We start from the raw sequence: 27,118 nt of genomic DNA on the forward strand, positions 1-27,118 counted from the left end.
GAAAAGGTTAGTTAATATCCGTATGGTCTGTATCTTGCCACAGGAAAATGGAAGATATCCGACAACTTATAAGTACGTTTGTTTAGTTCCAGTAGCAAAGTCCAGTAATATGGGGAGTGGTCAATTATCAGCAGGCTTCTTGTTTAGTCTAGGCCAGGGGTCTCAAACTGGCGGCCCTCCAGCTGTTTCAAAACTAAAAGTCCTATGAGGCGTTGCAAGGCTGATGGTTACAAGCATGGCTTCCACAGGCAGAGGCATGGTGGGATTTGTAGTTTTGCAAACAGTTGGAGGGCCGCCAGGTTGAGACCACTGGTCTAAGGAGTGTATCCGGCGTGTGGGTCTGCGATAATCCTTTCTCTATGGCCCTCACATACTTTATACCATTTGGGACAATAAGCTCATAAAATTATAATCGCAGCCAGAAGGTATGGCCTATTCTCCATTGGTTGGAAAAATCTAATGATTTTACTTGGTGAGCTCAGGTAATATCACCTTCAACCACTAGGTGTGTCTGAGGGCAGAAAAATGTGTTCTGAACGATTTGTTAAAAAAATATTCTCTTTTGCATAACGGGTATCTTCCTGTATATTGGGGCTGATGAATATATATCTATATTCAAAGACTCCGGCAACTGGCACAATATACAATACACTCAGTATGTTTGATCAATATCACACAAAATGACTGTCTATATGGATAACTGCATAACTCCTGCACATCCTATGAATACCTATTTATCTGGAACAACACATGCTATATGGGGGTATTTATGTAGATGTAGTCACGATTTATGTCTTTTATAACAATGATGGCTTAACACACATCTTAATTTGTTCTATTCAAAATATCATATTTTTACCTTATGACAGAGTACTCAATAAACTCATAATTGTATCTATGACCTGGAATCTAATATAGAATTTGAATTTCTTATAATCGCATGTATTTTAAAATACCACTGAGTAGACAGGATTTAAATGTTTCCTAAAGTGTTTGGAATGGACTTTGGACAGGCTCAAAGAAGATTTAGATAAGGGTTTAGCTGTGCAAACAATTTCTGGAGTTTAGACAATGGATTCCGTTGGATATCAGCATAGATGGTATGCTTTTCAATAAACAATTGTCCTACCCAACCAAAATGTCATTTCTTTTAGGCATATTGGGCACATATTCATTATAGAATGTCCATATACCTTGTGACTGGTGTATCATTAACCTCACATCTCTGCCATTGTCTGGGGAACACATTGGGTTCTTACTAGGGATACGATCTCGCCCTTTGAACCAATGGGGTTACTTACCCTAGCTTTCCTTTAGTCAAAGGCTTAGTTATCTAGATCAAAACACAAATTTGACCATTGTCAGCTGGTTTCGTGTAAGGTGGCACCATTGTTCAGGTTACTGTTTCAACATAAGTTGTGTATCTTGACCTCAACTCCACCTCAACTTTCTGTTGGGGGGGGGGGGGAGAGAGAGGTGCTCTCGCTCTCCTGAAATGACAACTCCTTAGCTGAGGGTTACTTGAATTATGAAGTTTTTAAGGCTTAATGTACACGGGACATTTTTACAACCTCTCCCAAACTATTTAACTTGACAGACAGTAACCCACGTTCAAAACGTTTGTTTTGCCGCGTTGCGTTTTAGAAGCCTTTTTAAAAGGTCAAAATGGAAAACTCCTGTAAACGAAATGCGGAGTTACTGCGTTTAGCGCTTGAAATGCCTCTAAACTCAGCATCTGAGTTCTTCCTCCCTCTCCCCCTCTTCCTCCTCACTTCTCCCCCCTCTTCCTCCTCACTTCCCCCCTCTTCCTCCTCACTTCTCCCCCCCTCTTCCTCCTCACTTCTCCCCCCTCTTCCTCCCGACACCTCTCCCCCTCTTCCTCCCTCACTCTCACCCCCCTCTTCTCCTCACTCCTCCCCCTCTTCCTCATCACTCCTCACCCCCCTCTTCCTCCACTCCTCTCCTCCCCTCTCCCCTCACTCCTCTCCCCCCTCACCTCCACACTCCTCACCCCCTCAACCTCCTCACTCCTCTCCCCCCTCTCCACCCCACTCCATCTCCCCCTCTTCCTCCTCCACCTCTTCCTCCCCACTCCATCCCCCCCTCTTCCACCCCAACCCTCCCCCCACTCCTCCCCCCACATCCTCTTCCTCCCCCCTCCACCCCCCCACTTCCCTCCTCCTCCCCCTCCAACCCCCCTCTTCCTCTTCCTCCCCACTCCTTCCCCCCTCTTCCTCTTCCTCCCCACTCCTTCCCCCCTCTTCCTCTTCCTCCCCACTCCTTCCCCCCTCTTCCTCTTCCACCCCACTCCTTCCCCCCTCTCCTCTCCTCCCCACTCCTTCCCCCTCTTCCTCTTCCTCCCCTCCCCCACCTTCCCCCTCCCCTCCCCCTCTTCCTCCTCCACCTCCTCTCCCCCCTCTTCCTCCTTCCCCCTCCCCTCCCCCCTCTTCCTCCTTCCACCTCCCCTCCCCCCACATCCACCTTCCACCTCCTCTCCCCCCTCTTCCTCCTTCCCCACCACTCCCCCCTCATCCACCTTCCACCTCCTCTCCCCCCACTACCACCATCCACCTCCACTCCCCCCTCTTCCACCTTCCACCACCTCACCCCCCTCTTCCTCCATCCACCTCCTCTCCCCCCACTCCTCCTTCCCACCTCTCCCCCTCTTCCTCCTTCCACCTCCTCTCCCCCCTCTACCACTCCACCTCCTCACCCCCCCTCATCCTCCCACCTCCTCTCCCCCCTCTCCTCCTCACTCCCTCCCCCCTCTTCCTCACACTCCTCTCCCCCCTCTTCCTCTTCCTCCCCACTCCTTCCCCCTCCCCTCCCCCTCTTCCTCCTTCCTCCTCACTCCTTCCCCCTCCCCTCCCCCTCTTCCTCCTTCCTCCACACCTCCTTCCCCCTCCCCACCCCCTCTTCCTCCTTCCTCCTCACTCCTCTCCCCCTCTTCCTCCTCACTCCTCTCCCCCCTCTTCCTCCTCACTCCTCTCCCCCCTCTCCTCCTCACTCCTCTCCCCCTCTCTCTCTCCCCACTCCTCCCCCTCCCCTCCCCCTCTTCCTCCTCCTCACTCCACTCCCCCTCTTCCTCCACTCCTCTCCCCCCTCTTCCTCCTCACTCCTCTCCCCCCTTCTCTTCCTCCCCACTCCTTCCTCCTTCCTCCCCACTCCTCCCCCCTCTTCCTCTTCCTCCCCACTCCTTCCCCCTCCCCTCCCCCTCTTCCTCCTTCCTCCTCACTCCTCTCCCCCTCCTCCTCCTCACATCCTCCCCCCTCTTCCTCCTCACACCTTCCCCCCTCTTCCTCTTCCTCCCCACTCCTTCCCCCTCCCCTCCCCCTCTTCCTCCTCACTCCTCTCCCCCTCTTCCTCCTCACTCCTCTCCCCCCTCTTCTCTTCCTCCCCACTCCTTCCTCCTTCCTCCCCACTCCTTCCCCCCTCTTCCTCTTCCTCCCCACTCCTTCCCCCCTCTTCCTCTTCCTCCCACTCCTTCCCCCCTCCCCTCCCCCTCTTCCTCCTTCCTCCTCACTCCTTCCCCCCTCTTCCTCTTCCTCCCCACTCCTTCCCCTCCCCTCCCCCTCTTCCTCCTTCCTCCTCACTCCTCTCCCCCTCTTCCTCCTCACTCCTTCCCCCCTCTTCCTCTTCCTCCCCACTCCTTCCCCCTCCCCTACCCCTCTTCCTCCTTCCTCCTCACTCCTTCCCCCCTCTTCCTCTTCCTCCCCACTCCTTCCCCCTCCTCTCCCCCTCTTCCTCCTTCCTCCTCACTCCTCTCCCCCCTCTTCCTCCTCACTCCTTCCCCCTCCCCTCCCCCTCTTCCTCCTTCCTCCTCACTCCTTCCCCCCCTCTTCCTCCTCACTCCTCTCCCCCTCTTCCTCCTCACTCCTCTCCCCCCTCTTCCTCCTCACTCCTCTCCCCCCTCTTCCTCCTCACTCCTCTCCCCCCTCTTCCTCTTCCTCCCCACTCCTTCCTCCTTCCTCCCCACTCCTTCCCCCCTCTTCCTCTTCCTCCCCACTCCTTCCCCCCTCTTCCTCTTCCTCCCACTCCTTCCCCCTCCCCTCCCCCTCTTCCTCCTTCCTCCTCACTCCTTCCCCCCTCTTCCTCCCCACTCCTTCCCCCTCCCCTCCCCCTCTTCCTCCTTCCTCCTCACTCCTCTCCCTCTTCCTCCTCACTCCTCTCCCCCCTCTTCCTCCTCACTCCTTCCCCCCTCTTCCTCTTCCTCCCCACTCCTTCCCCCTCCCCTCCCCCTCTTCCTCCTTCCTCCCCACTCCTTCCCCCTCCCCTCCCCCTCTTCCTCCTTCCTCCCCACTCCTTCCCCCTCCTCTCCCCCTCTTCCTCCTTCCTCCTCACTCCTCTCCCCCTCTTCCTCCTCACTCCTCTCCCCCCTCTTCCTCCTCACTCCTCTCCCCCCTCTTCCTCTTCCTCCTCACTCCTCTCCCCCTCCCCTTCCTCCTTCCTCCTCACTCCTCTCCCCCTCTTCCTCCTCACTCCTCTTCCTCCTCACTCCTCTCCCCCCTCTTCCTCCTCACTCCTCTTCCTCCTCACTCCTCTCCCCCCTCTTCCTCCTCACTCCTCTCCCCCCTCTTCCTCCTCACTCCTCTTCCTCCTCACTCCTCTCCCCCCTCTTCCTCCTCACTCCTCTGCCCCCTCTTCCTCCTCACTCCTCTGCCCCCTCTTCCTCCTCACTCCTCTGCCCCCTCTTCCTCCTCACTCCTCTGCCCCCTCTTCCTCCTCACTCCTCTGCCCCCTCTTCCTCCTCACTCCTCTGCCCCCTCTTCCTCCTCACTCCTCTGCCCCCTCTTCCTCCTCACTCCTCTGCCCCCTCTTCCTCCTCACTCCTCTGCCCCCTCTTCCTCCTCACTCCTCTGCCCCCTCTTCCTCCTCACTCCTCTGCCCCCTCTTCCTCCTCACTCCTCTGCCCCCTCTTCCTCCTCACTCCTCTGCCCCCTCTTCCTCCTCACTCCTCTGCCCCTCTTCCTCCTCACTCCTCTGCCCCCTCTTCCTCCTCACTCCTCTGCCCCCTCTTCCTCCTCACTCCTCTGCCCCCTCTTCCTCCTCACTCCTCTGCCCCCTCTTCCTCCTCACTCCTCTGCCCCCTCTTCCTCCTCACTCCTCTGCCCCCTCTTCCTCCTCACTCCTCTGCCCCCTCTTCCTCCTCACTCCTCTGCCCCCTCTTCCTCCTCACTCCTCTGCCCCCTCTTCCTCCTCACTCCTCTGCCCCCTCTTCCTCCTCACTCCTCTGCCCCCTCTTCCTCCTCACTCCTCTGCCCCCTCTTCCTCCTCACTCCTCTGCCCCCTCTTCCTCCTCACTCCTCTGCCCCCTCTTCCTCCTCACTCCTCTGCCCCCTCTTCCTCCTCACTCCTCTGCCCCCTCTTCCTCCTCACTCCTCTGCCCCCTCTTCCTCCTCACTCCTCTGCCCCCTCTTCCTCCTCACTCCTCTGCCCCCTCTTCCTCCTCACTCCTCTGCCCCCTCTTCCTCCTCACTCCTCTGCCCCCTCTTCCTCCTCACTCCTCTGCCCCCTCTTCCTCCTCACTCCTCTGCCCCCTCTTCCTCCTCACTCCTCTGCCCCCTCTTCCTCCTCACTCCTCTGCCCCCTCTTCCTCCTCACTCCTCTGCCCCCTCTTCCTCCTCACTCCTCTGCCCCCTCTTCCTCCTCACTCCTCTGCCCCCTCTTCCTCCTCACTCCTCTGCCCCCTCTTCCTCCTCACTCCTCTGCCCCCTCTTCCTCCTCACTCCTCTGCCCCCTCTTCCTCCTCACTCCTCTGCCCCCTCTTCCTCCTCACTCCTCTGCCCCCTCTTCCTCCTCACTCCTCTGCCCCCTCTTCCTCCTCACTCCTCTGCCCCCTCTTCCTCCTCACTCCTCTGCCCCCTCTTCCTCCTCACTCCTCTGCCCCCTCTTCCTCCTCACTCCTCTGCCCCCTCTTCCTCCTCACTCCTCTGCCCCCTCTTCCTCCTCACTCCTCTGCCCCCTCTTCCTCCTCACTCCTCTGCCCCCTCTTCCTCCTCACTCCTCTGCCCCCTCTTCCTCCTCACTCCTCTGCCCCCTCTTCCTCCTCACTCCTCTGCCCCCTCTTCCTCCTCACTCCTCTGCCCCCTCTTCCTCCTCACTCCTCTGCCCCCTCTTCCTCCTCACTCCTCTGCCCCCTCTTCCTCCTCACTCCTCTGCCCCCTCTTCCTCCTCACTCCTCTGCCCCCTCTTCCTCCTCACTCCTCTGCCCCCTCTTCCTCCTCACTCCTCTGCCCCCTCTTCCTCCTCACTCCTCTGCCCCCTCTTCCTCCTCACTCCTCTGCCCCCTCTTCCTCCTCACTCCTCTGCCCCCTCTTCCTCCTCACTCCTCTGCCCCCTCTTCCTCCTCACTCCTCTGCCCCCTCTTCCTCCTCACTCCTCTGCCCCCTCTTCCTCCTCACTCCTCTGCCCCCTCTTCCTCCTCACTCCTCTGCCCCCTCTTCCTCCTCACTCCTCTGCCCCCTCTTCCTCCTCACTCCTCTGCCCCCTCTTCCTCCTCACTCCTCTGCCCCCTCTTCCTCCTCACTCCTCTGCCCCCTCTTCCTCCTCACTCCTCTGCCCCCTCTTCCTCCTCACTCCTCTGCCCCCTCTTCCTCCTCACTCCTCTGCCCCCTCTTCCTCCTCACTCCTCTGCCCCCTCTTCCTCCTCACTCCTCTGCCCCCTCTTCCTCCTCACTCCTCTGCCCCCTCTTCCTCCTCACTCCTCTGCCCCCTCTTCCTCCTCACTCCTCTGCCCCCTCTTCCTCCTCACTCCTCTGCCCCCTCTTCCTCCTCACTCCTCTGCCCCCTCTTCCTCCTCACTCCTCTGCCCCCTCTTCCTCCTCACTCCTCTGCCCCCTCTTCCTCCTCACTCCTCTGCCCCCTCTTCCTCCTCACTCCTCTGCCCCCTCTTCCTCCTCACTCCTCTGCCCCCTCTTCCTCCTCACTCCTCTGCCCCCTCTTCCTCCTCACTCCTCTGCCCCCTCTTCCTCCTCACTCCTCTGCCCCCTCTTCCTCCTCACTCCTCTGCCCCCTCTTCCTCCTCACTCCTCTGCCCCCTCTTCCTCCTCACTCCTCTGCCCCCTCTTCCTCCTCACTCCTCTGCCCCCTCTTCCTCCTCACTCCTCTGCCCCCTCTTCCTCCTCACTCCTCTGCCCCCTCTTCCTCCTCACTCCTCTGCCCCCTCTTCCTCCTCACTCCTCTGCCCCCTCTTCCTCCTCACTCCTCTGCCCCCTCTTCCTCCTCACTCCTCTGCCCCCTCTTCCTCCTCACTCCTCTGCCCCCTCTTCCTCCTCACTCCTCTGCCCCCTCTTCCTCCTCACTCCTCTGCCCCCTCTTCCTCCTCACTCCTCTGCCCCCTCTTCCTCCTCACTCCTCTGCCCCCTCTTCCTCCTCACTCCTCTGCCCCCTCTTCCTCCTCACTCCTCTGCCCCCTCTTCCTCCTCACTCCTCTGCCCCCTCTTCCTCCTCACTCCTCTGCCCCCTCTTCCTCCTCACTCCTCTGCCCCCTCTTCCTCCTCACTCCTCTGCCCCCTCTTCCTCCTCACTCCTCTGCCCCCTCTTCCTCCTCACTCCTCTGCCCCCTCTTCCTCCTCACTCCTCTGCCCCCTCTTCCTCCTCACTCCTCTGCCCCCTCTTCCTCCTCACTCCTCTGCCCCCTCTTCCTCCTCACTCCTCTGCCCCCTCTTCCTCCTCACTCCTCTGCCCCCTCTTCCTCCTCACTCCTCTGCCCCCTCTTCCTCCTCACTCCTCTGCCCCCTCTTCCTCCTCACTCCTCTGCCCCCTCTTCCTCCTCACTCCTCTGCCCCCTCTTCCTCCTCACTCCTCTGCCCCCTCTTCCTCCTCACTCCTCTGCCCCCTCTTCCTCCTCACTCCTCTGCCCCCTCTTCCTCCTCACTCCTCTGCCCCCTCTTCCTCCTCACTCCTCTGCCCCCTCTTCCTCCTCACTCCTCTGCCCCCTCTTCCTCCTCACTCCTCTGCCCCCTCTTCCTCCTCACTCCTCTGCCCCCTCTTCCTCCTCACTCCTCTGCCCCCTCTTCCTCCTCACTCCTCTGCCCCCTCTTCCTCCTCACTCCTCTGCCCCCTCTTCCTCCTCACTCCTCTGCCCCCTCTTCCTCCTCACTCCTCTGCCCCCTCTTCCTCCTCACTCCTCTGCCCCCTCTTCCTCCTCACTCCTCTGCCCCCTCTTCCTCCTCACTCCTCTGCCCCCTCTTCCTCCTCACTCCTCTGCCCCCTCTTCCTCCTCACTCCTCTGCCCCCTCTTCCTCCTCACTCCTCTGCCCCCTCTTCCTCCTCACTCCTCTGCCCCCTCTTCCTCCTCACTCCTCTGCCCCCTCTTCCTCCTCACTCCTCTGCCCCCTCTTCCTCCTCACTCCTCTGCCCCCTCTTCCTCCTCACTCCTCTGCCCCCTCTTCCTCCTCACTCCTCTGCCCCCTCTTCCTCCTCACTCCTCTGCCCCCTCTTCCTCCTCACTCCTCTGCCCCCTCTTCCTCCTCACTCCTCTGCCCCCTCTTCCTCCTCACTCCTCTGCCCCCTCTTCCTCCTCACTCCTCTGCCCCCTCTTCCTCCTCACTCCTCTGCCCCCTCTTCCTCCTCACTCCTCTGCCCCCTCTTCCTCCTCACTCCTCTGCCCCCTCTTCCTCCTCACTCCTCTGCCCCCTCTTCCTCCTCACTCCTCTGCCCCCTCTTCCTCCTCACTCCTCTGCCCCCTCTTCCTCCTCACTCCTCTGCCCCCTCTTCCTCCTCACTCCTCTGCCCCCTCTTCCTCCTCACTCCTCTGCCCCCTCTTCCTCCTCACTCCTCTGCCCCCTCTTCCTCCTCACTCCTCTGCCCCCTCTTCCTCCTCACTCCTCTGCCCCCTCTTCCTCCTCACTCCTCTGCCCCCTCTTCCTCCTCACTCCTCTGCCCCCTCTTCCTCCTCACTCCTCTGCCCCCTCTTCCTCCTCACTCCTCTGCCCCCTCTTCCTCCTCACTCCTCTGCCCCCTCTTCCTCCTCACTCCTCTGCCCCCTCTTCCTCCTCACTCCTCTGCCCCCTCTTCCTCCTCACTCCTCTGCCCCCTCTTCCTCCTCACTCCTCTGCCCCCTCTTCCTCCTCACTCCTCTGCCCCCTCTTCCTCCTCACTCCTCTGCCCCCTCTTCCTCCTCACTCCTCTGCCCCCTCTTCCTCCTCACTCCTCTGCCCCCTCTTCCTCCTCACTCCTCTGCCCCCTCTTCCTCCTCACTCCTCTGCCCCCTCTTCCTCCTCACTCCTCTGCCCCCTCTTCCTCCTCACTCCTCTGCCCCCTCTTCCTCCTCACTCCTCTGCCCCCTCTTCCTCCTCACTCCTCTGCCCCCTCTTCCTCCTCACTCCTCTGCCCCCTCTTCCTCCTCACTCCTCTGCCCCCTCTTCCTCCTCACTCCTCTGCCCCCTCTTCCTCCTCACTCCTCTGCCCCCTCTTCCTCCTCACTCCTCTGCCCCCTCTTCCTCCTCACTCCTCTGCCCCCTCTTCCTCCTCACTCCTCTGCCCCCTCTTCCTCCTCACTCCTCTGCCCCCTCTTCCTCCTCACTCCTCTGCCCCCTCTTCCTCCTCACTCCTCTGCCCCCTCTTCCTCCTCACTCCTCTGCCCCCTCTTCCTCCTCACTCCTCTGCCCCCTCTTCCTCCTCACTCCTCTGCCCCCTCTTCCTCCTCACTCCTCTGCCCCCTCTTCCTCCTCACTCCTCTGCCCCCTCTTCCTCCTCACTCCTCTGCCCCCTCTTCCTCCTCACTCCTCTGCCCCCTCTTCCTCCTCACTCCTCTGCCCCCTCTTCCTCCTCACTCCTCTGCCCCCTCTTCCTCCTCACTCCTCTGCCCCCTCTTCCTCCTCACTCCTCTGCCCCCTCTTCCTCCTCACTCCTCTGCCCCCTCTTCCTCCTCACTCCTCTGCCCCCTCTTCCTCCTCACTCCTCTGCCCCCTCTTCCTCCTCACTCCTCTGCCCCCTCTTCCTCCTCACTCCTCTGCCCCCTCTTCCTCCTCACTCCTCTGCCCCCTCTTCCTCCTCACTCCTCTGCCCCCTCTTCCTCCTCACTCCTCTGCCCCCTCTTCCTCCTCACTCCTCTGCCCCCTCTTCCTCCTCACTCCTCTGCCCCCTCTTCCTCCTCACTCCTCTGCCCCCTCTTCCTCCTCACTCCTCTGCCCCCTCTTCCTCCTCACTCCTCTGCCCCCTCTTCCTCCTCACTCCTCTGCCCCCTCTTCCTCCTCACTCCTCTGCCCCCTCTTCCTCCTCACTCCTCTGCCCCCTCTTCCTCCTCACTCCTCTGCCCAAAAAGACATTAAACTAACCAGTGTACATGTACTGATTAGATAACATTGGATGAGTTCAGGGGCAGCTGAAAAAAGCATCCAACTGCCTCCTGAACGTCTTTTTTTTTTTTTTTCTTTTTTTTTTTTAGCTGGCTCCTAATTTTAAAGCAAATTTTGTCAAGCCCTGGATTACTGTGTGTTTTCTCAATTACTGTCTTTAAAAATAAAAAAAAAATAAAAAAAACTTTGTTTTTTATATTTATATGGTGTGTTTAATAAAATGTATTACTTTTTTATCAGTGGTGCCTAAAAATTCATTTTTTCCAGTTATATTTATCCTCTATCTCTCAATATGTTAGGACGTGTCATGTTCGTGCCATCCTGCGTTGCTGTGCTTTAGCTTTTTTCTTATTAACCAGTTCAGTTATGCCATGCCTTTTTGTTTGGGGGTGTAACAAATAACGTGCGCGTGGGATGTGTTGTGTGTTTTTTTTTTTTTTTTTTTTTTTTGTTTTTTTTTCCCCATCTCTGAATTCCTTGGGGACCCCTAGGTCACTAGAATTAGTGTCTCCATTGGAAGATTTCCTTGCTATTACTTTTCCGGGGACAACCCAAAATTTTGCTATTTTCTTTTACTTTTAAATGATCATGGCAAACAAGGCTAATGGAGTGAATCTCCTTAATGGGGACACAGACCGCAATAAAAACTTAATGGGTGTTTTATTACTTCTCAATTCTATCCAAAACTGAAAGTTCTACTTTAAAGGATAAGTTCACCTTTTTGGGCAGAATTTCACTTTTCATAATGAATAGTGTTTTCCAATGCCATTCCTGGCCCAGCCATCCCAATGTGCTTTTCTCTCTTACCTCATTCACATGATCTTTAGAATTTTTTTTTTTTTTTTAATGTATTTTCAGATTACATCACTTCCTGTAGCTTTTAGCAGCATTCACTTCCTGTTAGGTCATCTCCCAGAAGCCATCACTTCCTTGTTGCATCACATAAGAGGGCATGTTCACCACTCTGGACATACCTCCCTCATTACAATACTACCTTCCACCCACTACCTATACAATCTAATTGTACAATCTCCTTTAGATCTCCCATCAGCTATCTAGCTAGCTGTCTGATTTGGTACAAATTGAATGGATTGTTCAGATGTGTCTTTCTATCCCATAGTTTCAGGTAAATCTAAAGGAAATTGTACAATCAGATTTCATAGTGTATGGCATCTTTATACAAGTACATAGGAGGGAGTGGACGGAGATGCTTAGTCATGAGGCCTCATTCACATCTCCACCTAACAAACTCTCATTACCACATGCGTTTGTTTTATGTGTTTTGAAGTGTTTTCACTTGCTCGGCATAGGGCAACCCATTCACTTGAATAGACTGCCCTACACGCAACAATCGCCCCAGAGAAGCTCCAGAACTATTTTTGGAGCAACGCATGGGCATGGTGCTTTACTGCAGTTCAGTGTTTGCCCCACTTGGGGTCTTTAACATGTGGTGACGACACACGATGCATATTTGCAGCATTTATGTAACGCATGGCAAAGCGCACATTTTCTGTGCAGTTTGCCATGTGTTTGGAAACAGATGTGAATGGAGCCTCATTGTTCTTCTGTAAATGCACCAATTGCACTTTCAGGCCCCATTCACACCTAGAGTAGTGTGACTGCATGTTTTTTGGCTTGTTTTTCCAGTGACCCACACAGGGCAGCCAGTCACCTGTTTTTTTTTCATGTGGCAATGTGTTTTTCTTCAGTTTAGTGTGCCATTTAACAATTAATGACACTGAAAGCACAACTAGGTAATTTTAGGTGTATAAATGTGGCCATACACTATACAATCTGATTGTACAATTCCTTTACAATCTCCTTTTTAGATTTACTGTAACGATATAATGGGAGACCCCATCAATCCAATCACTCTGTATTCAATCGGGCAGGCACTTGCACTACATCAGGGATGTCCCGTGGGCTGCATGTGGCTCCAGGGAATTTAGCATGCAACCTGAGGCCTTCCAAAGGGATGCTGGGGAAGTCAGGCAAATTCACACATGGAGGAATGCCAGGGGTGCTGTGAAAAGTTGGTTGTTGGGTGAAGGTATGCTGACAGCTGGTAAACTTTCCTGGGTCATACTGGCTGGTCTGTCCTGTTTTATACCAGGAAGTTTCTGAAATTATCTGCAAACTACAGCCATGGATGGAGGGGAGGCCTAGTCTTCAAAACCAAAGAAAACTTGTATTTTTGTACAACAGAGGTACTTTACTGGTATATTGGTACGTGGGGGAGCTTTATTTTAGAAAAAAAGGTGAACTTAGCCTTTAAGTACTTTCTTTGCATGCAGTCACTTTTAAAAGGTCAGGTATTGATGGCGGTTGATGGGTTTAATAACTCAGAACAGTTCTTGTTGCTTTCACATGGCTAACGTTGTTTGTGGTTGCCTCCCCTTAGGTGCTGGACCACTTCAAGTGTCTGGTAGCCCTCTTATGTATACTATGATCCAAAAAACATTAAAGGAGGTAAGGATATTATTTGTTTTTGGAAATGTAATGAACCAAACGTGGGTGTTTGGCACCATGCAGCTGGTAATTCTGAGTTATGTTTCCATGCAGGTGTCTGACCCTAATTCTAACGGTGATGCAAAACTTTCTGATAAAGTAGACTCCAAGAATTTCATGTAAGGATCCAGACAGGTCATTTTTGCATGGGTATTTTTCATAATTTATGCATCCTTCTCTTTTTTTTTTTTTTTTTTTTTTTTTTATTACAAAGTCTGTTAATTATGTGCTTAAGATACTAATGTGAATACGGTGTTTTTGGGGTGACTGTTAACTAGAATTTTTTTTTTTTTGGTGTCTAAAAAATTGTTTTTGTCACCTCTTCTAATAGAAAACCTTTGTCAATTGCTGATACGGCTTACCCCTTTCTTGCCTATTCTGGAGTTCCTTCGTTATCTTTCAGCTTCGTTAAGGTAACAAAAATGAAATGCTCTCCCAACTTTCTTGCTAGTTTGCGATTTCTCAAGTTTCTAAAATTTCTGTTATAGCAACATTTAAAAGAATTTTGTTTTGCTTGAATGTGACTTTTTGGTAAATTACTGGGTATTCAAAGGTAACTCTTCACTAGAAGACCTTTTTAAAGCTGGTGTTGTAAGATACCTTGTGCGGTCTGCTCCAACTCAAAAATGAGTAAAATGTTTTCTTTTGCCACGACAATGCTGGGTGGTCTATTTAGCGGCAGATGTACCAAGTGGACGTTTCTACCATACGGTGATCTCAGGCAGCCAGAAGTCCTGGTTCACACCTATGCATTTTTTTTTTTTTTTTTTAGCTCGTTTTCAGTTTTGCAGAAACACTACAGTCCATTTAACATGGTTTCCTATGGATGTAGTTCACATCTGTGCATTTTATAGAAAGGGCCAGGGACTTGTTTTTGGATCCGTAGACTTCAACGGTTTAAAGATGTGTATTGAAAAAATGCACCTGCAATATGCAACCTGCACAAGTGTGAATCGGGCCTTAAAGGTTATTTAACCTCCCTGACCCATCGTGTTTCTGGCTACTATAAAGGACCTGTACTGTGTGACTGACATTTTACCCCTTTTGTTTGCCATATTGTGATTTGTATATTGACTACTGATGGGCCTTGGTTAAATAATATCCCTATCCCTTTGGATTATTTAAATGATTGGTGACATAAGGTACTTCTGCAGTTCCCGTTGTGTCCTGGATAGCCGTTTGTTTTTACCGGTTAACCTCAACCCTGTTGGATATATTATATGCCTAATGCCGCGTACACACGATCGGATTTTCCGACAAAAAAACATGGATTTTTGTTCGAAGGTTGTTGGCTCAAACTTGTCTTGCATACACACAGTCACACAAACGTTGGGCATAAATTCTGAACTTGAGAACGCGGTGACGTACGACGAGACGACAAAAGAAGTTCAATAGCCAGCGCGGCTCCTCCTGCTTGATTCAGAGCATGCGTGAACTTTTGTGCGACGGCCTTGTGTACGCACGATCGGACTTTCCGATGACAAGTTTTGTTGGCGGAAAATTTGAGAACCTGCTCTCAAACATTTGTTGGCGGAAATTCCATCAGCAAATGTTCGATGGAGCAGACACACGGTCAGACTTTCCGACGACAAGCTCACATCGAACAGTTCTAGTCGGAAAATCCGACCGTGTGTATGCGGCATTAGTGCCTAAAGCGCTTATGCGCGTAACATGTAGAGCTGAGCTACATCATGCCATACCACCCTACACCTCCTATGACCATTCGGGCTACAATTTTTGGTGTGATTTATGTCTAGGCAATATTTTATATTGTAAAAATATTTTATATTGTGATGTTGGGAGAACGACAAGGTCTGACAGCCTTTGCAACTGTCGGCTTGTAGTTCTCAATGATCATTCATGCTTCCTGTTAATGTAACTGCCTGGCCATATCGAGGGTAAGGCCAGACCGATGCGCACAGTCTGCAGGACCCATTATACCCACGATCAGCTGTCAGTCCCAGCTCTCTGCTCTGCTGGACTGTAGATGTGGCTCGGGCTCAGCACAAAAAAGCATGACCTGCTCAGAATGCTGCTATCTTTTGTTGTGACGGTTACGGTTTTGTTTTGATCAAGAATGCTACTGGTGACATAAGTATCCATTATTCTCAGTGGTAGACTCCTTTCTATTAAATGTCCTTTTTATTTCTGCACTGCTGCTCCCATGTCGGACCTTTCTCCAAAGCTTGGCTCCCAGTCCACCTGCAAGGTCTGTGGCTTAGTCTTCCAAATACTCAGATAAGCCAAGCTGCATTCCGCATAAAGGTATACCCCACTTTCCAGAGGGGGAGCGGTTTGACTCTTGGACAGCTTGCGCCACAAGTACACAATTATTTTACAAGGAGTACAAAGGTCCTATTGGCCCTCTGCTTGGTGGTAATGTTTTTTCACTATGTAATTTTATTATTTATTTTTTTATATATAGGATAACAAGCCTTATGCTTATCTTGGAACCAGAGAAGATACATTTGAGAATTTTCAAAAGCTGGTTAGTGTTGACCGCATGTGCAGAGCTGTTGCAAATCTTGCCACCCAAGTTATTTTGCGCCTAACACATGATCACAAGCTGCCACTGGACTTTGTTAAATACAAAGAGGAATTGCTTCAAATTTCCATTGGTCTAAAAGATAAAACTGCCGATATAAATGTAAGTAACTCCATATTTATGTTCTTTCGTGTGTGTATATAAATATATTGCATGCATACAATCTCACAAGTGATTACACCCCTCACATTTTTTGTTAATATTTTATTATCTTTTCATGTGACCCCACTGAAGAAATGACACTTTGCTACAGTGTAAAGTAGTGAGTGTACAGCTTGTATAACAGTGTAAATTTGATACAATAGAGGGCCAAGTATAAGGGATTATTGCGGTGCCAAAGATACGATACAAAATTATAATAACAGTTACGTTTATTACAATTGATTAAACATACAATTCATAGGGAGTACAAAGAATGGAGGAGCATAAAAAATATCTGTACAACCAATAGTGGATAGAGGTAGGTTTGGGCGTCCCTACTAGTTTTGCCAAGGCATTGGCTTCATTCACACCAGCTACGGTGCATAAGCCTGTTGATTAGTACAAACAAGTCCCAATAAGTAGGGGTAACAGTTAATGTCCTTGTGAATATAAGCCGGTCATATAACTGCCCAAAATGGTGATATGATTCACAAAGGTCAAGAATCAGATTTACCTGCAACAGACAGGCAAAAGTGGACTGATGACAATCCTATTTAAAGCCCCCCACCTGATTTGGCAACGACAATTAGTCAATCAGGAGCGGACAAAGAGCGGCTCATGCGCCTGGGCGCTGACCGCCGCACAAAGCCTACAAACCCCAGAGGGCCTAGCGCCAAGTAGGTGCGTCAAAGGCCGGCGGCCATCTGACGCAGCCAAACAGAGGCGCGGCCAAGCCGTGGGTCTGCCCAAGGGGCGGAAAGAAACCAACGACCATGGGCAGAATGGTAAGGAGGCAGATGTAAATAACGGAGGGCAGGGGGCGGAGATAGGCCGAGAGGCGGGCTGGCTGTTGTAAACAGCCAGTCCTTGGGTGTGCATACAGCCATGGGCTGTGACTGGGCGAACCAACCCGAGATGTGGGAGGGGCCAGCAAGCCCCGGGGGAGACCAAAGGCAGATGAGAAGATGACGCTGAAATGGCAGGGTCGGGAGGAAGTAGGGACATGACCGGCCAAGGAAATGCCGAGCGGTGCACCTAAAGCCAGGCAGTTCAGCCGACTAGTCGGTCACCCAGCGACAAAATACACAGTGCTATAAATAGAACCACAATGGATTGTTAATACAAATAAACAATACATATAATGCGAAAAGAAAAGAACATGGGAAATGTAAGCATAAAGATCAAAAATATATAAGTGTGTGTGTGTATGTTGACTAAACTAAATTGACAATGAAACCAAAACGGAGGGTAAACGAAAGGGGAGAAAAAAGGAAGACAAAAAAATCTGAAAGGACGGGGACAAAATAAACAAAGAGCTGGTATTAGAGAAAATGATATTGCGAAGTGGAGAAATAACTGGGTACTAGCACGTGTGTTGGGCCCCGAGAAGTTAAAGGGGCCAGTAAAACGGTGATAATCCTGATGATGGAATGGGGAGACGAGGTGAAAGGTGTAAATTTGATGTCCCCTCAAAATGATTCAACACACAGCCATTAATGTATAAACCGCTGGCAACCAAAGTGAGAACACCCCTAAGTGAAAATGTCCAAATTGGGCCCAATTAGCCACTTTCCCTCCCTGGTGTCATGTGACTTGTTAGTGTTACAAGGTCTCAGGTGTGAATGGGGAGCAGGTGTGTTAAATTTGGTGTTATTGCTCTCTCTCATACTGGTCACTGGAAGTTCAACATGGCAAAGAACTCTGAGGATCTGAAAAAAAAAATTGTTGCTCTACATAAAGATGTGCAAAAGAAAAGAACCATCAACTCACTATAGTGTAAGCGCTGCACCACCAAATGTACGTGACAGGTACAGCGTGCCTTGAATTGCAGACTCACCAGTTATGGTGCGATCTCTGAGACTTGGAGCTATGATAAAAATAGGAATACAGGGGGAGAGAGACCCCCTAAAAATGGAAGTCACGGGAGGACCAAGCAGCTTATTAAAAAAAATTTATTGCACAATTTAATAATTACAGGAACACAAACTAGGCACCCACCACCAACGCCTAGACTTAATGTTAAAATGAGACAATGTTGTCTGTCAAAACAGCTGCGTCACATACACCAAGCACACACCATGTACACCAAAAAATGGTTCTTAATATAAGGTACAAAAAGTGGCGGTTAAGTAGGCACGTCGGTCCTGGTGACAAGCACCATCAGAGCACGTACATATCCAGCCACCAGAGGTGTAGAAATTTGAAACCAACACACACTGAGTGATAAGCCCTATGAAGTCAGTGCCGCTGGGTTAGCTGAAGTTACTATTGTCCACCTGGTGATATACACTATAGAGGGTGGCAATTGGCCACGAACGGTGACATGACTCCAGACCTAAATCCTATTGAGCATCTGTGGGGCATACTCAAACAGAAGGTGGAGGAGTGCAAGTTCTCTAACATCCACCAGCTCCGTGATGTTGTCATGGAGGAGTGGAAGAGGACTCCAGTGGCAACCTGTGAAGCTCTGGTAAACTACATGCCCAAGAGTTAAGGCAGTACTGGAAAATGGTGGCCACACAATATTCACGCTTTGGGCCCAATTTGGACATTTTCACTTAAGGGGGTACTCACTTTTGCAGCCAGTGGTTTAGACATTAATGGCTGTGTTGAGTTACTTGGAGGGGACAGCAAATTTACACTGTTATACAAGCTGTACATTCACTACTTTACATTGTAGCAAAGTCAGTTTCTTCAGTGTTGTCACATGAGAAGATAGAATAAAATATTTACAAAATATATATGTGTGTGTGTATAGCATGTCGGGGGTCACCTCCCTTAAAGCAGAAGTTCCATTTTTGGGTGGAATTCCACTTTAAGGCCTCTTGTACACTGCTGGTAAACAGGTTTAGAGGCAGTTGGATGCTTGCTGTTTGTTTTTTTTTTTTTTTTTTTTTTTTTTTTTTTTTCAGCTGCCACTGAACTCATCCAATGTTATCTTATGTGTACATGTACACAGGTTCATATTTATTTTTTTTTTTAGGCAGTTGCGTTTTATAGGCTTTACTTTTGAAGGCAAAAAAATGAGTTCAGACGCCAAGTGCGGTAACTCTCGTTTAGCTGTATTTCGTTTACAGGTGGTTTTCCTATTTGTTTGGGGGGGGGGGGGGATTTTTTATTTCAAACGTGGCAAAACTGATGTTTTAAACGTGGGTTATCTGTCAAGTTAAATTGTTCAGGGAAGGTTGTAAAAACATCCCGTGTACATTAAGCCTAAGTGCATTTCTGTGCCCAGGAGAGACGGCGGCACCATACAGCTGTCCAGAGTAATGAACGATTGTATGTTGTAGCTGACTCTTTAGTACCCCTTTTGCTCATAAAGGTGGCTACTGGGGAAGTCCTTATGCATTGATGTTTGTTTAATATATATATATTTTTTTTACTTTGCAGGGATTGGGTCTCACCTTAGATTGGATAAATTCTGCTTCAGGTGACTTTGGAAGGGCAGCTATCACGCTAAAGGATACTTTTGCTGCATCAGATCCTGAAAACAAGCCTTTCCTTCGCTCTCTCAATGACCGTGTTATGAAGGTAGATGTTTAACTTTATCTTTGTATTTTGTTGCAACCACTGTACATGTTTGTATATCTCCGGATGCTTAACCACTTCGCGCCTGCGCTATAGCCGAAAGACGGCTACAGCGCGGACGCCAATTGCCGGGAGGGTGTCCCTGGACGTCGTCCTGTTTACTTCCGTGACACGCGCTCCCGCGGGAGTGCATCGGAAGTTCTGTGCTGGCCGTGTCCCTTGGACACGGCCAGTCACAGATCGCTGTAAATGGCCAATCACAGCGGCCGTTTACAGCGCGATCAGAGTGTCCAATGAGAGATGATCTCATATGTAAACATATGAGATCACCTCTCATCGCCGGCTCTCCCTCCTCACACAGACAACGTGTGAAGAGGGAGAAACGGCTGTAGCGTGAGTGTAAGAAAAAAAAAAACCTGAAAATAAAAAGTGCCCACAGTACCTGTCGGTGCCACCTGTCCCCAGTGCCACCTATTGGTGTCATCTGTGCCACGTGTCATTGTCCTGGTGCTCCAGGGCCTTCACAAGTGTAATAGGTAGTCAACAAGTTAGATGTGTAATTGATGGTGCTCCCTGCATGTTGGGCCTCTAAGTGGCCAGGCTGTGAGTCTCACACATGTGGTATCGTAATACTCAGGAGTAGCAGAATGTATTTTGGGGTGTTATTTGTGGTATACACATGCCATGTGAGAGAAATAACCTATTACAATGACAATTTTGTTGTGGTGGGGGGTTTGGAAATCTTCATTTTGCAAAGAATTGTGGGAAAAAATTACATCAAAAACCTCACCATGCATCTTACTAAATACCTTGGAACGTCTACTTTCAAAAAAGGGGTCATTTGGGGGGTATTTGGACTTTCCTGGCTTGTTGGGGTCGCAAGAAATGAGAGGCCATCAGTACATCAGGTGTGATCAATTTTTTTATGATTTGCACCATAGTTTGTAGACTCTATAACTTTCACAAAGACCAAATATTATCCACTAATTTGTGGGGTTTTTTTCCAAAATTTTCGGTCTTTTTTTCATTTATAGCGCAAAAAATAAACCCAGAGGTGATCAAATACCACCAAAAGAAAGCTCTATTTGTATAAAAGAAAGAACAGAAAAATCATTTGGGTACAGTATTACATGACTGATTGTCATTCAAAGTGTGAGAGCACTGAAAGCTGAAAATTGGTCTGGGCAGGAGGGGGGTTTAAGTGCTCAGTTGTCAAGTGGTTAAATATGACACATGCACAGGTCCTAGGTTCCATGTCTGTTTTCAACAATTTTGCCTTTAAAAAAAAAAAAAAAAAAGCTAATACTGCAGCCACATCTGATGAGCTACAATATATTACATTTTTGGTTTATCACTGCTTTAAGGTAAAAAATAAATCTTAAGCCTTTACAGCTACTTTAGTGGGCTGGTTCACACCAGTCCGATCCAGCTGAGTTCAGCACAGTAATGAATTCGCTGAGCTTTGCAGATCGCACTGTTTCCATGGACTAAGATCGGTCCCCAGTGCTCCCCCAGTTCATTGAGAACCACAAGCTGTACTTTTAGGCATTCATTCACAGGAAAGTGAGTGATGTGGCCATGTGGAAGAGTATGCCTGTGATGAATGAAGTGGTGGCCTTCTCTGGTTTATGCTTCTGAGACCATGCAAAAAGTATGCAGCTGATGAGTCATAATTTCTAATCCTAAGATAGTGGACAAAGAATCTGTATTGTAGCCCGGCAACTTGCATTCTCAGATGTTGGCAGTGGAAGCTTTTCTTAACGGGATTCATTTTGTAGTAATGACCAGTGCAATAATGTGTACTTTGACTTCAAATGGAAATGTAATTTTAAAATGTATTTTTCTTCTGTCTCCAGGTTGAGCACTCCCTACTGTCTCCTTACGTCTCCCCAAAAGACAGTCCATTTCGGCATATACTGTACGGTTATGGTAATCACACGGTTGAAGCGCTAAAGAAACACCTAAGTCTACTAAAGAATGAAACCCTGTTTGACAAAGATATCTTTAAAAACCAGTTTGCTCTTTATACTTGGACTGTCCAGGGAGCTGCAAATGCACTTGCTGGAGAGATTTGGGAGATCTATAATGAGTTCTAAGGTGTATCATGTAAACTTTAAGATATCTATGAGCATAACAAACACATGAGACTTCTATTTGCATTGAGTAGTAGGCACCTCCCATCTTTTTCCTGTAGAGCACCCGGGGAGCCCTACCTTAGGGGGATGTATAGTATGAAAATGGCAACCAGTGCCTGTAATTATGGACTTTGGTTCATCCCATCTCCTCCCATCCAACACCTTAGTGTTGGTTAGTAAGATTTGCCAATAGTAAAGTGTGAAGAGGGTGGGAGCTGCTCATTACTTGTAATGCTAAGTACCCCATAGGTTTGAGCCTCACATATACTCTACAGTCAAGCAGAGCAGATGTGCAGTCATTTGGAGAGTTTTTATGTATGTAGTAGCCTCATGTGTATCATGCCCATAGGATTGTTTTAAATGAAGCACTTAACTGTTATCTTCCCACAAGTGGTTGTGCCCAGCCCCTGATTTACCTCTTGGAAGGCCCTTTAACAAATTGACACGTGTCTGCCTTATTTCTGGAAAACCCTGTACTATGAAAGGAAATGGTTATTCTCAATTGTGGCACCTGAGACCCCCATGGGGGTTTACCCTTTTTCTATTACATCAAGTGGTTTGCATAGTCTGTCTGCATTGCCCTGTGAAATGTGCTCTTAGAACAGGTCTGCTTTGCTCAGGAAGTGAACATCCCAGCATGGGATATTTTTGTAGGCAGATTATATCTAGCTCTTGTATTCACCACCAGAACTTTTTTTTTTTTTACTTGACTCAATATCTGTTTAATGTGCTGCAGATGCATTGTTCCTTTTTGAATTTGCACAAAATGGCAGAGGCCTTGCACAACCTACCTTCAGCTGACACTACATTACTGATGTACTGTAAGCAGAAGTCTTTTTAGAAAATATGAGCTGCTAAGTGAGGCTTTTGCCCTACTGTATTTCATAAGGCACTAGTTTAAGACTGTAGTTTCCAGTCTTTTTATTGGATAAGTCTTGGACAAATGTTCATATAGTTTGTCAAGTGGAAATCCATCAAGTCTGAGGTGTAATAGCCTGACAAAGTGAGTAAACAGACCTGTTCTGTCAGTCTAAACAAAATAAAAGCACCATATACAATCAGGCACTGAAGCAGATATATGCAAACTGGAATAAAGAAGTTTTGTCCATAGTCACTTAGTTCTTTTTTGGGGTCTTGCATTGACTAGAAAGAAAAAAAAATTGTTTTTGAGCAACTGCTTCACTTTTTTTTTTTTTTTTCTCCCCCTCTGGGCTTCATTGCGTAATTTATGTTATGCCCCATCGCCCCCACACACACTTGATTATTTTATGAAAAAGCCATTTATCATTCTTTTGTTTTGTATTAAATGGGTCATGTTTGGCAAAACATTTGCAGCCATGCTTCATATGCCAAAAAAATAACATTTTAGTTTTTCACTCAGGAATAATGCAGTGAGATGTACTACTTTTTCCCTTGTAACAGAATACCATCCATTTGTATGTGTTGTGTACATTTTAGTAGCTGCTAGTGAAGGGAAAACCCTGTCGCTGTAACAGACCAGTGTTTTACAGTCTTCAGATTGGTACAATTGAGTCATTGCTTCACATCGGTTTATTCTATCCACTTGCTATATCTGGAATAGAAATGGTTTTGATATCAATATTGCCCAATCCTGCAGTGCAGGATCATTCGTTTAATATTGATTGGATGAAAGCTAGCAGGATTCCTTTCGCACTGAATAATGGCACACTTATTTATTTATGAGTGACAGAGATCACTATAAATAGTATTAATTTTGTTATTCTGGTAATTATCGGAAGCAGTGCCTTCCATAATTGACGGTTATACTGTCGGATTTTTTTTTACTTATGAAAATATAAAAGCAGCATCTGCTTAACTTGAACGTGCTACTGGAACTTCTGCTGTCCACACAACGGGTGCAACCAACTTTAATAGTTTGATTTAGAGCTTGAGTACAGATTGCATGTCTTAATTTTGAGAACACCATCTATTGTGGGTAAAGTGCATACACACTTGTCTGCCTTTTAAAAATAGCTGAGTTATATCTTACACAGTTGCTGATGGGTGATAGGATACATAAGTACTACTGATTTGTGCATTGGTCTTTGAATTGCAATGCACAGCTGGCCTACTGTATCTCGTAAAGTGCTGGGTACTGAGTTTGTTGGATTGTAAGCTATATTATGTGGTAGGCTTTATATGCCTTAAAGCAGAAATTCCAGTAAATTTTATACTGTATCTAAATAGTTGACATTATCGGGAGCAGTGTCTTCCATAATGGATTGTGAAAAATTTGGTAGTTTTTGCCTACCACTGTGTTATATCGGGGGCAGTGTTCCCTCATATGTTACACTACAGGTGTATTTAATTATCGGGAACAGTGTTTCCCATAATTTTTAGCTTAAATGCATAGGGGTTTTCTTTAGTGTTTTTTGGGGTGTTTTTTTTTTTTTTTACTCTGTCAGCCCTGAATTGCTCTTATGAAATCCTTTATCAATGCTGCAATGGGGGTTTAGAGGTTCTCCATTAAACAGTTTGGTCCATAAATGCAGCTTTTCGTAGCTGTCTTTAAAAAGTTGCACAACACAAAAATTGGGGTTGGAAGCAGCCAGATTACATAACTATGGTCTTGCATCTGATTGTAAAAAATAAGTGGGGGGGGTTCCACTCTATGGGTAACCAATATATCTTTAGAGCTGCTGCCTCCACTATAACTGCTACCTTGATAGTCAAACTTAATATGGTTTATGAAGTGGGATTGGCGCTGCTTGTGTAATTGAATCCCTGTTACAGGTAACTTGTAATAAAGTGAAATGTGCTGGGGTATTACGTGCTGACGAATAAAAAAACATTTACTAATATGAGAAATTCATACAGTGCTAAAATTGCCTCTCCCGATGAGTGGTATGATGACACGCATAGGGCAGAGCATCTAGCGCCATTGGGTCACTTACGGTTTTGGCCCGTGGAACGTTTGCGTCCCAGATTCCGTGTATGTATTTGATTACCACTGCGATTTTAACATTTTACAACCATGTGATTGTAACTCTTTATGTATTGTAGGTCAATTCAAACACGTGTATCAGATTGACAAGTGAAAAAATTAAAAAATACAGTTACAAAATACTCAGATGCTGCTGTGCAATCACTTATCAAGTGAAATAAATCAGTAACCTTGTTAAAATGGCAAGTACTGTGTCAAACGTGGTATCTCCCCTTAGGAGACAAGTGAAGTGCCGGAAATGAAAAGTTTAAGTGGTGCTACATAAGGTCACAATTTGCGTGGTGTGCCAGTGTGTCCACTCATGGTCCCCCTATTTAACTGCACTCACCAGAAAGCTTTCCCCCTAGTTTGGGGTAACCAGCATTCACAGCACTATTGAGTTGTTTATACGGTGCCTTCCAGGATTTGCCTTTCCGTCATCCTCAACTCCTCTGCCCATACAGGCTTGCTCACATGTGGGAATAGAGAATGAACCCCACAGTGTAAATCCACTTATCGCATTTATTACAAGTATACATAGAGTTGCACTCGCATGGTTGTAAAATGTCAAATCACAGTGGTAATCAAATACATCAAGGAATTCGGGAAGCGATGCGTTCCATGGGCTAAAACCGGAAGAGATGCTAGATGCTTTCCCTGCGTGTTTAATCATACTGATGTCATCGGGAGCTGTGTATGAATGTCCCATTTTTACATATTAGTAATTTCTTTTATATACATTTGTCAGCACGTACATACCCTAGCACATTTTGCTTTATTATGGGTTAACCATGACAAGGATTCAATTACACAATAAGTAGCGCCACTCCCACTTCATAAACCACATTGCATCTGAACATTATGCATATGTGTATCAGTAAATGCTCATGGTTTATAGTCCATTTGAACCTTGCTTGGTAACTAGTTTGCCTGCTTCTATACAGTAAAGATTCTGGGTCTCGTGCTGTTCAATTTGAAAGTGGTCTTGTAAAAGATTCTCACCCACTGAGGGCCACCTCCTGTTTGTATTTTAATGTAGAACCTCTTTAAATCTTATGTAGATTTGAAATCCCTTGGGTGTAACTTTTGGTTGCCCTTGTAAAGCAGCATGAAATATATAAATTTGGTATGGTATAGTAAATTTCTTCTGCATACAAGCACTTACTGTTGTCCTTTTTTGTTATATTGTCAGTCATTTATAACCCTCAAATCACGTTGTACTCCTAATTCTCCAAGTATAGATTGTATAAAAACTAGTGACGGTCTTCTGACATCCTATGCCTTTTTGCTTTGTAACTTCTTATAGCAGATCCTAGTTTGCTTCTAACATACATTTTAGTCAACTAAGTAGTCAATCACCTGTAATACTTTGCTGATGGAGAAAATTGCAATACCTACATTGGTGCATGTCTTATAGATGTGTTAATGTAGTTGAAGGGAGCTTGTCAGGATAGAAATATGCTGCCGCTGAAGACTTGTGGATCTTTCTACACTAAAGTTAGAAGTAAAAACTCCTTTTCCTGAGCAAACCTATATATTATACTCTATAATCCTAAAGGTATATAGACTTCACATGCAGTTAATTTTATTTTCTCCCTACCTGGTCTGCATTGTCATCTTATGGCATCCTGTTATTCAGCCCATATTTCACTTGGCCCTGCCACAGAGTTTATTGGTTCTAATTGAATGTGGCACGGAGGTTAAACTCCTGCTGGGCAGTAGGAAGGTGGAGTTTCTATTTGCAGATTTGGATTTGATAAACACGTTAATTCTACCTTCAATTAACTATTTATTCATGCACAGTTCATGGCCTTTGAAGTACCTAATCGTTTTGCCTTGTAAAATGTATGTAGGTCAGGAATGGTTTTTGGATGCATATTTTGGTGTCAATGGCTCTCAAGGATTACCGATCAGCCATTTTTTAACATTTTTTAAAGATAAAGGTCCTGTCTATTACCAAACATCAGAAGATGCCAATCTAATTTATTAGCCATAACATATAAATGCTTCCTATTTATTGCTTTTGAATTTGCAGCCATCAAACCCTCCCTGTATACTAGAAAGGTTTCCCTTATTGTTGCATTTGAATTCACAGCTTAAAGGATGATAGCCTTGGCGCTTGCACCTTTTTGCAAAACAAGTCATCAATGGCAGCTTGGTTCTATATTGAGTTTCCTTTCAAACTGCTGTTAAGTTTTGCAAACTAGAGGTAACTTCAATAGTATAGCTATATTGCGTATAATGCTTGATTGATTTTGTTTGTTGGCTCCCCCCCCCCACATTATTGTACCTTTTTTGTATGGGCCCAAGTGGATTGGGCTTGTTTGCTTTAATCAGGTTTTGCATTCTCATTAAAGTCTGGGAACGGAAAGCCTACTTGAAGCAGATGAACTGCACCTGTCAGCAGATTCGCATGATCTCAGAACCATCCAAATGTGATGCCTTTGACACAGGCCCAAAGGAGTTAAAAGCATAGGGATTTGCAGAAGGGGGTGTGCTCGAATTCTGCAATTTCTGTAAACAATCTTTGGTTACTGAGAAAGCTTCTTCTTTAGTAAATGCGGGTGGAGGTTTGTAAAAACCTTTTTGGTACATCTGGAAAGGTCACAGTTGTCCTTCACCATGTGTGACGGCATTCCTGTACAAACTTTTCCCCCTAAACTTTATTTTGTGCTGATACATGCCATATGGTGTCTGGGTTACTGTATTGTGCTATAGCATTTCTTTCGACTTGTCTAATCTTTTCACTGCCTCTTGTTTATGCTGCATCATTGTTCAATAAATGGCTTAAACAAAATGTTTTGGGTTTTATTGAAGTTTCATTTTATGAAGTAAACAGTGTTTCAATGACTTGGTAATGTAGTGTTAACTGCAACAAGGGTAAAGGTATATTGATGAAAACACAAACTGCGATCAAATCTAGCCCCCTAATTTTATAACCATTTCATAAAGAACAAACGGGAAGGTGCAATCACCTAGTGCATTACCAAAAATGTAAAAGTGCAACAAGTGAGAG

At 47.8% G+C, this 27,118-nt stretch overlaps 1 protein-coding gene across 1 annotated transcript in view; it reads left to right on the forward strand.

Annotated features, from left to right (window-relative positions):
* The window catches only part of TFRC (transferrin receptor), a gene marked incomplete in the record, with an annotated part of 89,599 nt that extends 62,700 nt beyond the window's left edge, over positions 1 to 26,899 (forward strand). The window contains 6 exon segments of the mRNA XM_073626440.1: positions 12,703 to 12,770; positions 12,864 to 12,928; positions 13,141 to 13,222; positions 15,235 to 15,456; positions 18,886 to 19,026; positions 20,880 to 26,899. Coding sequence (XP_073482541.1) covers positions 12,703 to 12,770; positions 12,864 to 12,928; positions 13,141 to 13,222; positions 15,235 to 15,456; positions 18,886 to 19,026; positions 20,880 to 21,119 — 818 coding nt within the window.
* Positions 26,900 to 27,118: the final 219 nt, after the last annotated feature.

The sequence above is a fragment of the Aquarana catesbeiana genome, linkage group LG04 (assembly GCF_042186555.1).
Source record: "Aquarana catesbeiana isolate 2022-GZ linkage group LG04, ASM4218655v1, whole genome shotgun sequence".
NCBI classification, from domain to species: Eukaryota; Metazoa; Chordata; class Amphibia; order Anura; family Ranidae; genus Aquarana; species Aquarana catesbeiana.